The following is an 18,681-nucleotide window of genomic DNA, read 5'->3' as shown; positions in this document are numbered from 1 at the left end:
AGGATTTAATCTCCAATCTGAAGCATTTAATCCTGCACGAGCCAACTCTTAGTCATGGGTATAGAATTATCAGATTCACTTTTAGATGATGATGATGATTTGGCACTCAAAAGACACCAAAATCACAAAATGTAAAGGGTATTTTTAGGTTCATGCAAGTCACATTTACTCATCTATTCAAAAACATGTTAGCTGTGTGTGGTGGTGCATGCCTGTAATCCCAGCACTTGGGAAGCTGAGGCAGAAGGATCATTGTAAGTTCAGGATGAGCCTCAGTTACAAAGTGATCCTAAGGTCAGCCTGAACTGCACAGAGAGATCCTGTCTCAAAAAGGCAAAAATAAATAATAAATAAAACTCAGGTTAAGAAGTAAAAACTATTTTTGTAACTATATATTTATGTAATTAACCTTGAGAGAATCATTGCCTGTAACTTGCTTACTTCATCAGTCACTTACAGCTTCTGTGCTGCAGGGTCCCTTGGAAGATGTGGTGTAGGACAGAGAGGGAACACAGAGGCTGACAGGAAACACTTGCTCCCCAACTTCCTTCTCTGTACTTTCTCTTGGGACCTTTTGTATGCTCTGTGGATCATCCTCACCCTCTGCTGGTCATGGATGCCCCAAAGGAAGAGTCATGTGTGGCATACAATGCTGTGTGCCCAGTAACAGATAATGGATGTGCTGTCCATACTTAATGGGATGCTACTGACATACAAAGAAGGACAAATGTAAGATATTTGTAGGAAAATGTGTGCACCTTGAAAATACAATGTTGAGAGAAATAAATCAGACACAGAAGCTTAAATACCATATAGGACTTCTTATTTCAGTAAGGAAAGGTGCAAACATTGAACGGAAAAGTAAAGCTAGAAGGAGATAGAGGAGCATAACTTTTGCAATTGGGAAGGAGTCTGGTACAACCTATGTGAAAAAAAAGGAGAAGGGAAGGAAATGATGTAGAAGACAGATACAACTTTCCTAATATCCTAAATGACTGTAAGCACTATGCATCACACATGTGAGATACGATTATTATTATTAACATTAATAAAACTGGGGAAAGGAGATTAAGAAGAGAGTGAAGGGAGACAGAAGAGAAGTGCAAGGAGATTTACAAAAGAATTAAGCTGTGTTACACACTGGCACATATTCCCCAAGATGACTGTAAACAGCATGCACTGAAAACATATACTAATATAAATAAACAAAATTAAAAAGTTAGGAAGCCAACTACGCAGTGTCTTTAGTAAAGTCACGGAAGGAAGGGAAAACCACAGACTCAAAATAACAGCGGCCCAGGAACCTGCACCTGTTCCTGAGCCTAACGAGCTCAGTGTGTCCCTAGCGCCTCCTGCTGTCCTGAGCGCCTCTGCAGTGAGGTTTTTGTCTGGGCTCACACTGATATCCCTCACTGTGTCTCCGCACAGTAATATACGGCCGTGTCCTCGGGGCTCACGCTTCTCAGTGTAAGTGAGACTTGGCTCTTGGAAGTGTCCCTGCTGATGCCCACTCGAGATTTAAGGGCTGAGTTATAATCTGTGCTTCCACCACTCCATATACCACCAATCCACTCCAGCCCCTTCCCTGGAGCCTGACGGACCCAGTTTACACCAGCGCTGGTTAAAGAAAATCCAGAGACCGTGCAGGTGAGGGACAGGGTCTCTGAAGGCTTCACCAGGCCAGGTCCTGACTCCTGCAGCTGCACCTGGGACAGGACACCTGAGGACAAGACGCATCACCATCAGTCAAGATCACACGGCTCCCTGTGCCCAGATCCCCTCATGAACCTCAGACACTCACTGCAGGGAGCTGTCACTAGGCAGAGGAGCAGAGCCAAGAACTCCATTGTCAGTGAAGGTTCCTGTGGGAGGAGACTGGGACTGCTCAGCCAGAACTGGCTTTTCATCTTGAGCCTGGGGCTGCTTTGCATAGAGGAGCCCTGATGGTATAAGTGTGGGACCCAGGGCAGAGTGCTTCAGTGATTCCCAGGGCGAGGGATTTTCACATAGTGATCAGAGCTGACTCTTGACACTGAGATACTTTTCTACATATTCTGGGGTAGTCACACTTCTACACAAAGTGAAATTGAACACGGTGAAGGATTTATTGATTTTGAGCACAGTTTATGAGGGAATCTTTAACATTAGAATATTTCTGTCCAGTTTAATTTCTGACCTGCTGACTGCATTTCCTAATGATTCGTTTTCCATGGGATGGTTTGTAGAGGGGCAGAGAATTGTGTAACTCTGGGGCTTTTAGTGGAAATGGATAAAACCATTCCTAAAATTAACTAAACTGTTTTTCTTCTTGGTGCAGACCCTGTGATCTTGTCCATGACTGCCTTTTGAAAAGTTACTGTTTCATTCTTGCATACAGTCTTCATGGAAAATGTAAGGGACTTGTTTCTTAGATCCCCACGGTATCCTGATTCAGGGTAGACTAATGGTTAGAGGCTTTGAATGGGAAACCATGGACCATGTTGAGGAAATGTTCTAGGAGCTTAACCAGTAGTGTGACTTTAAGGGATTTAGCTCAGCGGCATATGCACCTACCTTGTAAGTTCATGGTCATGATTTTGATCCCTGATACAAAAAAAGAACAGGGGATGGTAAGGAGATTCCCTATGGGACCTTCTGCACTCTAAATATTTTACTTTCTTTTCTGTACTGTGGAGTAACAGTACAGTTTACACTTGATAGTCTAAATCAATCACACCTGCCACACTACCACTTCCCTTTTAGCTTGTTTCCTCAGAGGCAAGAGGAGCTCAAAATGATGAGGGTAAATCCTAGGCTTCTGGCTCTATGAAATCATCACTGTGTTACATGGTGCAAGCCTCAGCACTATGACATCTAGGTTGGCAGAGCACATGATTGTGGGAATGGGAAGCACTAATGTTGCTTGTAGTTCACCAGAGAAAATGGTGATTGGTACCTTTCCCAGTTCCACTGTTACAGAAAACGAATATCAAAATGAATGGAAGACATCTTGCAATGAGGAATCACGAAGGCAACAGTTTTCTGTGCTGCCAGGCTGAGTGGAATATCAGATCCAAATCATCAGCACTGAGGCAGATTTTTTTGGGTCAGTTTAACTACAGTTTGCAAGCAGGAAGTAAAATGCTTTGCATGACTGGTTACATGGATTGAATTAAGTCATATAAGTCAGATAAGATAACTCTGCATACATTTGCTTAAAAGGAATTGTTTATTATAACATAGGAACATCCTGGAGGTGAGGGTAGGGGGTTCAAGTAGCGCAAGCAGAGTGAAAAAGTATCTCTGACTGGGTTACTTCTCCCCTACCAAAGTCCTTGAAGCCAGTTAGGAGCAATATATTTTCTTCACTATGGGAAACATCAGCTGAAAACATCAAACTGGCCCCGCACAGTATCAGAAGAAGATCAGCTGGACCCAGACATCAAGGCTGCCTGAATTCAGCAGGGTGTTTACATGACAGGAATCAGGAGCTAGGTGGAGGCTCCTGTTTGATTTTAACTTGCTGTAACATGACAATAAAATATATTTTTGTTATTGTTTTTGTTTTGTGGGTTTTTTTTTTGAGACAGGGTCTTGCTATGCAAGTCAGCCTCACCTTGAGCACACTTTGTAGCCATAGTCTTTAACTCCTAACAATCCTTTTGGCTCAGCCTACTGAGTGCTGGGATTACAGGTGTGAACCACCACATGCAGATTAACTTAGTTATTTTATAACTGTGCCTTTACTAATAATTTAACTGTGCCCCAACACCATCTGCTGTTTCCTGGTCTCATGAATTGTGGTGATGGGATACAAATTACTATACAGTGCAACCTGTATAAAAGCACATAGGACCTTCTGAAGAGGTTTGAACTAGCCCAGCAAGGTGTTCCTCTATTGCAATTGGTGCTGTACCTGCATCTTCAAATGGCCCTTTCAGTACCTCATTTCTTTGGCACCCACACTCTACTTCTGAATACATCCTATATCTATCTCTAGTGGTTTGCTACTACTTCTCCTGGAGAAGCTTGTTGTGGTAGTTTTCCTGATAGAAATAAAGCTACTCTCCTTTTAAGAAGAGATTGGATCCTGTCAGTCACAGAAGGATGGCTGCTGGTCTTCTTGGTGGAGCTCAGACTCTTACTTGGAGCATCACTTCCTGGATCCATGCAGGTCCTTCTGCCTGCTGGCTCAGATCCTTCATCCTTCTGGCACAGATTTTCTAGTTTTCACCACTGATCTTTGGGCCTTCTCAGTGAATGCCCTTGACACAGACTTGCCTGTGACATTGTAATGGGCTCCAGGTCTGCAGCTGAAGTTGTGGAGGATATTGACATGAGTTCCACTTCCTTAGCTGGATTCATTGCATTTCTGGTATGTACACAGATCTCCTGCACTCTTCTGCATGTTAGTCTTCAGATGAATAATTTAAAATAATCCTATAAATAATGTGTCCTGTATTAAATTTATTTCCTGGTAAATCCTGACTATACCATGAACTATAATTTTAATGCTCAGCCTTCAAAGACATCTGACTATACCATAAAGTATAATTTTAATGCTCAACCTTCAAAGATATCTGAAGGAAAAATGAAAGTGAAAGAATTAGATTCTTGCATTGGAATGGAGATATTTGTGAGTACCCTAAAGAGGTGGAGGATACTGAACTCCTGAACACTAGCGAGATTATCTTGCCCGATGAAGAAATTTCCATCCTCACAGGGCCCAAGGTTTTCCCACACATGCCCTGTAATTTTGGCCTTCCCTCTCTTACCTAGGAAACTCAACCTGTGTTACCAAGCACGATAAGGCTGACACTCCTCAGGTCCCACACTCAACATCCACTCAGACTTTTAGGCCTGTATCCAGGTTAGAATTTTGAAAGGTTTGTAAAGGGCAGCAGTGCAGTGTGAGCCATGAGGAGATCTACCATTCTCCCAAAGAACATCTTAGATTTCTAGCTCCTCTCAGCAGAGGTCTGATGAGAATGTGGGAAATGGATTTTATGGGTGTGGGACAGTGGTGGCAAAAACATACCTTGGGTCAGGCTGAGTGTATTGATGTGTGCCTCTTGCAAAGAGGTAAGTGATGGGCATAGTGGCATGAGCCTATAAATACAACAGCACTTGGGAGCCTGAAGGGAAAGGATTGCTTTGAGTTTAAGGTCAGCCTGAGATACCATATGAACTCAACACCAGCCTGAAACCTGGTCTCAAAACGTCAGAGAGAGAATGAGTAGGTGCTCTGCAGGAATATATGTGTCTGGGCTCATACTGTTATCTGCTCACCGTGTCTCTTGCTAGCTAACATATGGTTGTGTCCCCAGAACTGTGGCTGCTCATCTGTAGATGAGTGGGTCCTTGGCACTGTCTCTGGAGATGGTGAATCCATCCTTCACAAGGTCAGAACAGTGTGTGTCACCATCACAGCGAGTGCTGGTAGCCCCTTCCCTGGGGCTGATAGGCCCAGTTCATCCAGCAGTCAAAGAAGGTGAATCCAGAGGCTGTACACGAGAGTTTCAGGGATGTTTCTGGATGCACCAAGCCTGACCTCCAGGACTGCACCATCTGCACCTCCTGCTGGACACCTGCAAACATAGAAATATTTTTATTTTATGCTATTTGTTTCATTGAAGAAATTTGCAACACTGAAACACTTGAGATGATAAATGTGATGCAAAAGATTCAATGTCATCTCAACTTTGCTATGCAGACATTTTTAGATGATTAGCCATGAGCTTTTATGGGGAAAATAAGTCAATATTAATGTATGACATCTTTTAGTAACACTGGCTTAGAGCATACTTTATAAAAGGTAGTTGACAGAAGTTTTGATTAACTGAAAACAATTGATAGTTATTTAAATCTCTGAGTTCCTTTTTGGTTAGTATCATGGTTTTATTGAATTAAATTTTAATTGGAGACTAGTTTTAAGACACTTTTCTGACAGTATTATGTGATTTTTTCATTGTGAGTAGGTGGACTTGTGACAGATTTTTTTTTGTCTATTTGTGAGAGACATGTAAGATGATGTATTTATACACATTCTTACATGTTTAAACTGTATTTTACTACCTTGTTTTATGTTACGTTATAAAACATTGAAAAAAGACTTTCTCCATTTTGAGCAAAGACTACAAAATGCAAAACACACTGTTTCAATAACAGACAATAGCAAAATGTATTACATTATTTTGTTATACTGGATTTCTTGTCTTTTTTGGCCTTTGAAAATGAATCGATTATTCTGAGTTTTACTTGGTATTTTAAGTAATATTGATTTTTAAAACGTGTTTCTTTGATGTTTCTATTGTCCCATAGCATCATTTTTTAAAACATCATAACGTTAACCTCAAAAAATAAAATGGTAAAATACATGTCCTCTTGTGGTAGATTCTGTGCTTTGTGTCTCCAGCGCCACCTGCTGGTTCTATGCGCCCCTGCATGGGGGTTTATGACACTTTCACTGAGGTTTTGCTCACTGTTTCTCTCACACAATAATACAGGGCCTTGTCCTGAGGTCTCAAGCTACTCATCTGCAGATACAGCGTGTGCTTGCCATTGTCTCTGAAAACGATGAATAGGCCCTTCATGAAGTCTGCCTAGTATGGGCTACCATCGCTACTGATAGCTGAGATCCATTCCAGCCCATTCCGTGGAGCCTGTGGATCCAGTTCATGACAGTGTTACTAAAGGCGAACCACGAACTCACGCAGGAGAGTCTCAAGGAACCCCCAGGATAAACCAAGCCTCTCCCGGATTCCACCAGCTGCTTCTCACACAGGACACCTGCAAACAGAGGGATATCCTGTGCAGGAAACTGTCCCACACGACCACTGTGTAACTCATGCATTTCTACTGGTACCTTTCACATCTTTTCTTCTAAATAATTTACCTTTTAAAACGGCACACAGAAAAGCCCAGCTCAGGGCCAGCTCTGTGGTGAGCCATTTGTGCTATGTGCCAATCACAAAGTAGGAACAGCTGCATATCCAGTACTGGACTCCTCGACAGAGATGCAGGATGAGGGCTGGGCTCCTTTTCATCAGCACAGGGAGGCCCTATTTGCATAGCATTCTGCTATATAAAGAGCTCTGGGCATGAAAACTCTCACACAGGGCTGTGCCCACCTCAGATGTGACTGTAGTGAGGGAGTTAGGCAACAATGATTTCATTCAAGATAATACGAGAATTCACTGTGAGATAATGTCTTGGTATCTCTATCTTCTCATGTCATTTTGTTTTTCTTATGGACATAAAATCCATTTTGTATTCAATTTATCTGCTTCATGAAAGTTATGAGTTCTTTTATTACAGGAGAGCTGCTGTGCCATAAATGTCTTCCCTACTGTCTGGGCCTAAGGCTCTGTGAACAAACTGCTTCTTGTTCCAGGTCCTGAAGAGAGCACACACATCTAGTCATAATTCTGTTTCATTCTTTATGCAGGGAGAACATGTGTGATTTTGCTGTATTCTGCTGTTTGCTGAAATTAATAAAAAACATCATTTGTATGGATGCTTCATAATGAATCTCTTATTTTCAAATGTCATTAATGCTCTCACTCTTTTTCTATATTTAGATACTGCCAATCTGTAACAGATTTAACACATAAACTGCTGATAAAGTGTGCACTAGAGAAATACTAATACACATGGACACTTGCAAAAAACTTCACACGCCATCTTAATAGTGAGCACACATGTCATACTCAGTGTGTCCTGATGCTCTTCTGCAATCCCTCTCTTCTGCCACTTCCCTCCTGCATCCCGTCCCCAGGAAGCTCATGAGCAGACCTGTGTTGCTTTTCTACTTCAACATTCATACAAAGAGTACACACTCTATCACTGTGGTCATGTTTGACACAAAATATTTGTTTAAAAATACCTTCACAGATTATGTGTCAGCACTCATGGACATTTATGCTGATTAATTTCCCAATGCAGGAAAATAGAGCAGGAGATACAATTCAGTTCCAGGTTCCAGGCCTATTCACTCTGAGGACTTTCCATCCACAGTAAGGCAAAAACAAACACAAAATGAAAAATCAAAGAGTTATCAGATATAAAATATTTGATTTTAATTCTTCAATGGATTTGTTAGTGGTTATTTAAATATTCTAAGATTCTGGTGAAAGAAAGCTGCTCATCATCTTGAAAATGTAGACACAGAAAAAGTTGGCCTTTCTTTACAAGAAGCAGTATAACCATAACCAAAGCTACTTGGTTAACAGTAAATTAATACATTTTGTTAAAATATCAAAGAAACAAGGTAATAAAAACATGGAATGTAGGTATACCCGGCTGACATAATAAAATAGCTCAAAGACTCACTACCTGGGACTAGGGTCACCATAAGCCATGGATCAGGAGATGAGCAGTTGGAAGCAGTTGGTGGATTACTACACACAGTCGGTGCTGGAACATCAGAGTGTGAGGATAACAGATGTGCATAATAGGGGGTGAGCATGTCCATTGTGAGGCTGTAAAAATTTACCACACAGAGAAACTTACATGAAATATTGGCTTTTTTCTTGTATGGAAGCACTGCAGTCCCCAGGCTTTGAAATCATAGATTTACATCCTGTCCCCCATCCTGTTTTACGTCTTACTAAAACAATCAAACAAGTCAGATTTAACTAAGATAAGTCATGATACAACAGTATAAGTTATACAGGGATCCTGATTGAGTTAATAGGAAATTAAAGATGACCACTGTGCTATGTCCTGCTATCTTTGGGACAGCTGTCTATGCCCTGAGATCCACTGCTTGTATACAAACTGAGATGGAACAAGTTCCATCTAAACAGAGTGGTGCGAGCAATGAGGGTTTTTATTCCTGATACACTATTATCTTTATATTCTGCTGGTTTTATTGAAGACTATTCCTTCCCTTACTCCCCCAGAATGAATTGTGTATTTTTGGTGTCTTCCCAACACTCACAGTTTTATATTGGGGGGGCACCTGCTATTTATCTAAGTGTTTTAGAACTTTCTCACTCGTGGACTGGATTTCTAGTTATATTTCTTCATTTATTAAAGCCAGTCTGTCCAACCTATCCATAAACACTGGCCCAGTTACCCCTATTACTCTCTGGTTCTCTATCATATCAAGTTCCATTTTGTCATATTTGATTTTGGTCAATATAAGCTTCTTCAGGCTAGTTATATTTCCTATAAAGAGCCTTTCGGTGGATCCTACCTCTTGATCCAATCTGCCTGAGATTCTCTCTTTTTCCCCTTAAGTTAGTGTATCTAGGCCATCTATATTAGAAATTATATCCAACCTTCTTTGCCACATTTCTGTTGTGCTCTTTTTCTGTCATTAGTGGTCAGTTTGTCTTCTTCATTTTGCTTTCTGCTCTATTCGTTGTGGCTTCTCTGCCACAGTTTCTGAAACTGTGGTACTTTTCTCTCTATATAGAATATGCTGCAGTATTCTCTGTAGAGTTAGATTGGTGGTCTCCCAGTTCCACTTTGTCTTGGAACCACCTTGTTTCTCTATTAATTTTGAGGGACAATTGTGTAGGATATATTGATCTTGGCTGGAGGTTATTGTCTTTCAAGGCTTGGATTATTTCACCCCATGCTCTTCTAGATTTGATGGTTTCTGTCAAGAAGTCTGCTGTAATTCTGATGGGTTTTACCTGGTAAGTGACCTGTTTCTTAACTCTGACAGCTTTTAATATTCTCTTCTTGGGGCTGGGGATTTAGCTCAGTGGCATAAGCACCTGCCTTGCAAGCAGGCAGTCATGAGTTCGATAACTGGTACCGATAAAAATGAAAAAGACAAAAAAAAATAAAAATAAAAAAATATTCTCTTCTTGCATTGTATTTCTGGAAACTTGATTATTATATGCCTGGGTGTAGTTCTGCTTTGATTTTAGGTGGCTGGAGTTCTGTATGTGTCATACATATGAGCATCTTTTCCTTTTCTTATGTTTGAGAAGTTTTCCTTAATTATTTCTGTGAATATCCTTTGCAGTTGCTTTGTTTGTACCCCTGCTTCTTCATTCACAATTTTTATTCTTAAGTTATAGATCCTCTTGTCATCTTATAGCCTTTTTATTGTTACTGCTTGTTTCTTTGTTATGTTTAAGAAGTTTTTCCTTTCATGTTCCCACATTACAAACCTTGAAAGAAATCCTTAGTTTCTTTCAAACTGTTATGCCAGGTTTCAACAGTGTTTTTAGTTTCCTAGTAATCTCTTTGAACCTGCTTCATGTATTGTGTTTTCTCTCTTTTCTCCATCGAACAATTTTCCACCTTTTTGTTCTTACATTGTACCATCTGTTTTTTCTTGGGAGGTGCTTAGCATTTCTTTAATTATTCTATTTATACCTTGCTTTATTGGTTAAATATTTCACTTTTGAACTCGTCTACTTTGGTTTATTACCACCTTTATTGTTACTCTAATGAACTCAGGGATAAACATGTTTAAGATTTGAATCTCACAAAAAATATTACATACCAATTAGAGCATGTTCTGAAAAATATTCTCACCTGGGCTAGAAACAAAAGGTACACGTGGAACCCCATTTGAAACAGGAAATCTCATTCTTGAAACCAAGGCAAGGCAGTGATAGTGATGTCCCAGGTGAAGGGCAGAGCTGGGTGAGGAAGTGGAGTTGATTTAGCTTCCCAGGATGACAGGAACCATGAGGCCATAGCCACATGATGAATATGTGTGACATTCATGTGTGACATCCATGTGTAAAGGGTTCATCTCAGCTCTGCCTTCAGGAAGCCTGCATGTGCAAGGACTGGTGTTTCAAACAATTTCCTCCTGTTCAGTGGACACATGCTTCACAGAAAATCATGATAATAAGATGATGTTAGTCAGTACAGAATTGTATCTATCTTATAAAAATTAGGAAAATGAACTACCAAACCGGGAAACAGCTGGCTGGGCAAGTCTGTGCACCATCTGGAGCCCTGGGTAGACTTTAAGAACATCTCTTCTGGAGCTCAAGGACTAAGACCCACGCAGAGCCCAGCCACACTAGGCTTCACTTGGCAGGTTTCAGGCCTGCCTAGGACATGTTCAGTGACCTCCCAAACCAGGAAACAGCAGGCTGGGGTAAGTCTGTGCACCATCTGTAGTCCTAGGGATACTTTAAGAACATCTGGAGCTCAAGGAGCTCCCCAGAGCCCAGCCACACTGGACTGCCCTTGGCAGGTTTCAGGCCTGCCCAGGACACACCCAGTGACCTTCTCCAAACCAGGAAACTCAGCTGGCAGCTGGATTGAATCCATGCCATGCTGAGTACAGGGTAGACTTTATGAACATCCCTTCCAGAGCTCAAGGACCTGCCCAGAGCCCAGCCACACTAGGCTGAGCTTCACAGGTTTCAGGCCTGCCTAGGACACACCCAGTGACTTTTTCCCAAACCAGGAAACTCAGTGGTGGCAGAGGTAAATTTGCATGACTTGGGGGCCCTGGGAGACTTTAAGATCTCACCTTCCTGAGCTCAAGGATCATCTAGAGCTTAGGCACACTCGACTAGCCTTGGCAGGTTTTGTGGACCAACTATATTATGCCCAGTGACCTTCAATTACAGGATTTGAGAGTAGGTGAAGTGAGTTCCAGGGCATTGTTCTTCACCCAGGGAGAACTTCAATCCATCATCCACAGTGGTTAGGGACCTGACCAGCTACCTGAAACACTGAACATGGCATGGGAGGGCCTGAGGGCCTAACTGGACCAGGCTCAGCAACTTCCATTCAGTCCCAGGAGCCTAGGAAATGGGAGATGATTTCCAAAAATCCAGGGGAAGCCTTGGAACAAAAATTGAAGCATAGAAATATAGTAAAATGACAAAGCAAAAGACCAAAATGCAATCTCAAGCCTCCAGGCCATCCCAAGAAACCTTAGGAGCTATCTAAGTAGAAGAAAATATATACCATACACCTGAAATATCTGAAATAATAGCAACTGAAATAAAGAAGCAACTCCAGGAAGCTTTAAAAGAACTCAAACTAGAAATAATCCCCTAGGTAAAAGAAGAAATCATAAAAGTAATGAAAGCGATGCTAAATATATCTAAAGAAGACACAGTTAAAAAATTGGAGGAACTAAAAAAAAAGTGCAATGCTTGGATTAACAATATAAGAAAAAAACAGAATACATAAAACAGATGCAAAGAGTTATATAGGAAATTAAAAATTCCATTGAAAGTTGTAAAAACCACCTCAGTGAAGGTGAAGACAAAATTTCAAAACTTGAAGAAAGGATTGCAGATAGTGAACAGGAAAGGCAAGATCTTTTAAAAATAAAAAGGAATCAGGAAATAACAATTAAATAGCTGCAAGATGATGCAAAGAAAAACAACATACGATTGATAGGGATAAATGAAAAAGAAGGGGACAAAATAAAAGATGTCAAGAGGATATTTAGAGAAGGAATAGCTGAAAATTGGCCAAACATGTGAATGTAAACTGACATCAGTATCAGTGAAGCACATAGAACTCCAAATAGACCTAACCAAAATAAAACTACATCCAGACATATAATAATCACCATCCCAGAATGCAACATAAGAATATAATATTAAAAGATGTCAGAGAAAAGACAGATCACCTATAAAGGAAAACCTATCAGAATCACAGCAGACTTCTCAGCATAAACAATAAAGTCAAGAAGAGCATGGAGTGAAGTATTTCAGATCCTAAAATCACATGATTTCCAACCTAGACTGATGTACCGTGAAAACCTGTCCTTCAAAATGGATGGAGAAATATGATACTTTCATGAAAAAGAAGAGCTGAAAAAACTTAATGAACACAAAACCAACCCTGCACAGAATACTGAAAGACATTCTAGATACACATAGGAAAAACCATTAAGCAAGGTACACAATTAAACAGAATGGCAAGATAAAGAAGCAACAGCACGAAGATAACATGTCAACAATAAACCAGCATATAACAGTTATAACCATTAATGTAAATGGTCTCAATTCAGCAATTAAAAATACAGAGTGGCAGAATGGATCAATAAACAACATCCAACCATATGCTGTCTACAAGAACCTATCTAACTTAAAAGGATACTCACAGACTGAAAGTCAAATAATGGAAACAATACTTCATGCCAAAAGAACCCAAAAAAAGCGGGGGTAGATATTCTGTTTGCAGACAATGTGAACTTCAAGCCAATAATGATCAGAAGAGATAAAAAAGGTCATTACATACTGGTTAGGGGAAAATTTCAGGAGGAAAAGATAACAATCTTAAATATATATGCACCAAATTTCAGAGCACCCAGTTATACAAGGCAAATATTAACAGAAATGAAAAACAAAATTAGCAGTAACACAATTATAACAGGAGACCTTAACAAACCATTGACACCAGGGACAGATCAACCAGACAGAAAATCAGCAAATAAATAACAGAACCGAATCATACCTGTAAACAAATGGACTTGATAGATGGATACAGAGTGTTCAACCCAACAATATCATAATACACATTGTTCTCAGCAGTACATGGGACATTCTCTAAAATATATAATATATTAGCCCAAAGAGCATATTTAAATAAATGTCAAAGAGTTGAAATTATCCCTTGTATGTTATCAAATCATAGCACCATGAAATTCGAAATTAATGATAAATCCCACAAACACATGGAAACTGAATAACACACTTTTGAGTAATCAGTGGGTCGCAAGGGAAATTAAAGATAAAATTAAGCAATGCCTACAAGCAAACAAAAATACAAATACAAATTACCAGAATCTGTGGGATGCAATTTAAGCTGTTCTCAGAGGAAAATTTATTGCACTGAGTTGCCACATCAGGAAAACAGAACTCATATAAATAAATAACCTGATGCTACACCTCAAACACCTAGAAAAAGAAGAGTAAGTGAAGCCCAAAGCCAAAAGAACAGAGTAAATTATAAAAGTCAGAGCAGAAATTAATGCAATAGAGACTAAAAATACTATCTAAAGAATCAATGAATCAGAGTTGATTCTTTAAAAGAATAAATAAAATTGATAAGCCCCTAGCCAACCTTATTTTAAAAAGGGAAGAAAAAGCTCAAATTCATGCAATAAGAAATGAAAATGGTGAAATCAATAGACTGTATAGAAATACAGAAGATCATCAACACCCATTTTGAAAACCTCTACTTTCATAGGTTTGATAACACAGAAGAAATAGATAGGTTCCTAGAAAAATATGAAGTACCAAAGCTAGGTCAAGACAATGTAAAACTGCTGAATAACCCAATCCCTAATAAAGAAATTGATAATGTAATTAAGTCCTGACCTACAAAGAAGAACCAGGCTCAGACAGATACACTGAAGAATTCTACAAGAAATACAAAGAAGTCTTACTGCCAACACTCCTCATACTCTTCAATGGCATTGAAAGGGAAGCAATCCTTCCTAAGTCATTCCGAGAAGCAAATATAACTCTAGTGTCAAAACTTGAGAAAGACCCAGCTAAAAAATAAAACTACAGGCCAATCCCCCTAAAGAACACAGATGCAAAAATCCTCAATAAAATATTGGCAAATAGAATGCAACAAATCATCAAGAAGATTATACATCCTGACTAAGTGGGATTCATCCCAGGCATGCAGGGATGGTTCAACATACATAAATCAATAAATGTAATCCACCATATCAATAAAGCCAAAAGTAAGTTTCACATGATCATTTCTATAAATGCAGAGAAAGCATTTCATAAGGTTCAACACTCATTTATGAGAAGAACCTTACAGAAAATTGAAATAGATGGTCTTTACTTCAATATAATAAAGGCCGTCTATGACAAACTGACAGCCAGTATCACGCTAATTGGCCAAAAATTGAAGGCTTTTACCTTAAAATCAGGCACAAGACAAGGATGTCTCTTATAACCACTCATATTTAATATACTATTGGAAATACTAGCCAGAGCAATTAGACAAGATATAGAAATAAAAGGGGTCAAGATAGGAAGAGAAGAAGTTAAATTATCATTATTTGCAGATGACATGATACTTTACATAGAAGACCCCCAAATCATCATGGAAAGACTCCTGGATATAATAAATTCAGCAATGTAGCTGGATACAAAAATCAATACTAAAAAAATAGCATTTCTATATACTAACACCAAAATCACAGAGAGAGAAATAAGAGAAGTCACACCTTTCACGCTAGCATCCAAAAAAATATTTAGGAATTATTCTCATGAAAGAAGTGAAAAGCCTATATTGGGAAAACTATAATACACTGAAAACAGAAACTGAAGAGGATCTCAGAAAATGGAAAGACATTCCTTGCTCATGGATAGGAAGAATAAACATTGTGAAAATTACCATTCTCCCAAAACTGCTATAGAGATTCAGTACAATCCCAATAAAAATACCACCAACATAACTTATGGATCTAGCAAAATCACTCCTCAAATTTATCTGGAACCAGAAGATCCCTAGAATAGCAAAGACTGTTCTAAACAGCCAAGGCAAGGCAGGAGGCATCACAATGCCTGACTTGAAGTTATACTACAAAGCAACTGTAGTAAAATTAACAGTGTACTGGAATCAAAACAGAGCCGAAGATCAATGGGATAGATCAGAAGATACAACCACAACTATAAACACACTCAACAATCTTATTTTTGATAAAAGAGCCAAACACATTCACTGGCAGAACAACAGCATCTTTACTAAATGGTGTTGGAAAACCTGGCTCTCTACATGCTGAAAACTAAAACTAGACACATGCCTATCACCATATACTAAATTAAAATCTAAATGGATCAAAATCAGAATATTAAAAAACAAAAACTAAATATATTGGAAGACAAATTGAATAAAAACCTTGAAGACACAGGGGTAGGTATAGAATTCATGAACAAGAATCAAACCGCACAGGCAATACTTCCCAGAATCAAACACTGGGATCACCTCTTATTAAAAAGTCTCTGCATGTCAAAAGAAATCTCCAGCATAGTGAAAAGAAAACCCACTAACTGGGAAAAAATCTTAGTGAACTCTGCCTTAGACAAGGGACTTTGGTCTAAAACATATAAAGAATTAAAAAAAAAACAGACCCCCAAAATTCAAGGATCCAATCCAAAAATGGGCATCCAAGATGAATACACACTTCTCAGATTAAGAAATACAAATGGCAAATAAATACATGAAAAAATATTCATCATCATTACTCATTAGAGAGATGCAAATTAAAACCACATTGAGATTCCATCTCACTCCTGAAAGAATAGCCAGGATTATGAAAACTACCAACAACAAATGTTGGAATGGCTGTGGGGAAAAAGGAACTCTTCTGCACTGTTGGTGGGAATGTAGACTGGTGCAACCATTGTAGAAGTCAGTCTGGAGATTTCTCAAAAACTGGGATTGGTAGTCCCATTTGTTCCAGCTATTCCACTTCTAGGCATATTTGCAGAAGAACTGAAAGCATCATAACACAGTGATATATGTGCACCTGTGTTTATAGCATCACAATTTGTAATAGGCAGATCTTATGAACAATCTAAGTGTCCGTCAACTGAGGAATAGATAAAAAAAAGTTTTGGTATTTTTATACAACTCTGCTATAAAGAAGGATCACACTGAGATATTTATAAATAAAGGAGCACAGCTTGAAATCATACTCATAAGCAAAATAAATCAAACTCACATGTATAAATACCAAATAGTTTCCCTAGTGTAAGAAATGTTAAGAATATATAAAAGTATGTGATAAACATGATTCCCCATCATTTTGCTTTGAAGCCTTATAATGTTTTCATTAATTGAAATGTTTCTTTCCTGGGTTATTTGATTTTATTGTCTTGGTATGAACAGTTATTTTGAAGAAAACAAAACAATATAATAGCTAGTGCTGATATGATATCTTATTTTGAAGTCCCATGAAGCTTTTATTCTTCTGTCTCCTTCCATTTATCGTGTTGTATCTTATTGAATTTTATTATATGTAACAGTATCAACAAAAAATTTATAGATGAGATAATATAGAAACCATTGTTTGCTTTCTGTTATTTGGTTCTAAATACCCTTTAATACTTTCATTCTCTTGAATGGTTTTACACTGTCATGTTGTGTTTGATGCTATAACATACGAAGTTATACTCAAATGTCTCAAGGAAAAAAGACACTATGGTAGCTACTATTATGTCAGAATATCTTGTGGGTAAATAATATGTTGGTTAAATTGTTCTGTCCTGACCTGTGTTACTATGTTGTTATGTCCTCTTTTATCTTAATTTCCTTCTTTCTTTTCATTTTTTAATAAAAAAAGAAAAGCAAAATAAATAAATAAATAAATAAATAAAAATTAGGAAAAGTATGTGACCAATGAATACAAAATGATCTTACATAAAATAAAAAAAGGATAGAGGCATAGATTTGAGAATGTTTAGAAAGTAAAATGAATATTTTGAAAAAATATCATTTTATCTTCATATTGTCTCTCTTCATATGCTGATGTAGATTGAAATCTATGCATGTGCATTTCAGAGGAAGAGAGAGACAAAGCGAAAGGGGAAAGGAAACCAAAGAGGAATGGTAGAGTATATTTCATAAATTCCTAATATCTAAATTATGTAAATAATATTCCAGCCAGATAATATTTGCAAATATAGCTCAACATGGTTCCTGGAAACTTCCCTGAATCCAGGACAGCTGCCCCTCTTTCTCCTTTCCTGAGTTCAGGGCTCCTAAAGATGCTGGACCGAGCCTGGGGACCAGGTCTCCTGAGGTGCAAGGAGAGGAGAGAGCTGCAAGGTCTCACACCCTATGAAAAGGAATGATAAGGGTTTAATATCCAAACCTCAAACATTTACTCTGGCAATAGACAATTGCTCTTCATGATGAGAAAAATAATCAGTTTCATTTTACATAATGATAATTTGATATTCAAAAGACATAAATTCTCAACATGTACAAGCTACTTTGCGGTTATTGCCTTTTTAAGAAAATTCATATGATAGAAATCAAGAAAAAAGAAAAAAATATATACATATATAATTGAACTTGAATCTTCAATACTTCATAAGACATCTGAAGCCTGCGTATTTTGGATCCCTTCCTGTTTTGTGATGGTAACACACACAGGAAACCCCAGAGACCAACATGAAGCCCTCAATCCCCAGCTTCCTGCTGTGCACCTGCTGCTGGAGCTCAGGCCTCCGCTCGGTGGATCTCCATCGCCCTCTGCTGGTACTAAGGGCCCCTGCAGGGACGTTTGTGTCGGCTCACAGTGACATTGTTTCACTGTGTCTCTAGCACAGTAATACACGGCCGTGTCCTCGGCTCTCAGGCTGCTCATCTGGAGATGCTGCGTGTTCTTGCCATTGTCCTTGGAGATGGTAAATCGGCCCTCCACGGAGTTTGCGTATCGTATCGTACCACCACTACTACTAATGCAATCCACTCCACCCATTCGCTGGAGCCTGGCGGATCTAGCTTATGTGATAACCGCTGATGGTGAATCCCGAGGCCACGCAGGACAGTCTCAGCCCCCCCCCCCCCCCAGGTTGTACCAAGCCTCCCCCGGACTCCACTAGCTGCTCCTCACACAGGACACCTGTAAACACACAGACATCTTACTCAGGACGCTGTCACATATGTCCAATTGTTTATCCTACTCATTCCACTCACTCATTCTGTATTTATTATTTTTCATGAATTACCTTTTAAAATAGCAAGAAGAAAAACCCAGTTCAGCGCCAGCTCCAT

The 18,681-nt window shown here is 39.0% G+C and overlaps 1 pseudogene and 1 gene segment (V, D, J or C); both read right to left on the bottom strand.

Moving 5' to 3' along the window:
- Positions 1-1,409: 1,409 nt before the first annotated feature.
- LOC101788426 (Ig heavy chain V region PJ14-like) lies at positions 1,410-1,875 on the bottom strand. The segment is given in 2 exon segments: positions 1,410-1,720; positions 1,802-1,875. Coding segments are annotated over 2 exon segments (357 nt in total).
- Positions 1,876-17,730: 15,855 nt separating this feature from the next.
- LOC134477447 (immunoglobulin heavy variable 3-48-like) lies at positions 17,731-18,681 on the bottom strand (annotated as a pseudogene).

This window comes from Cavia porcellus, unplaced genomic scaffold, assembly GCF_034190915.1.
Source record: "Cavia porcellus strain 051 isolate PalLab524CR breed Dunkin Hartley unplaced genomic scaffold, mCavPor4.1 scaffold_8, whole genome shotgun sequence".
Taxonomy (NCBI): Eukaryota; Metazoa; Chordata; class Mammalia; order Rodentia; family Caviidae; genus Cavia; species Cavia porcellus.
Note: the sequence above shows the minus strand (reverse complement) of the source record. Positions and strands in the feature narration are given on the sequence as shown.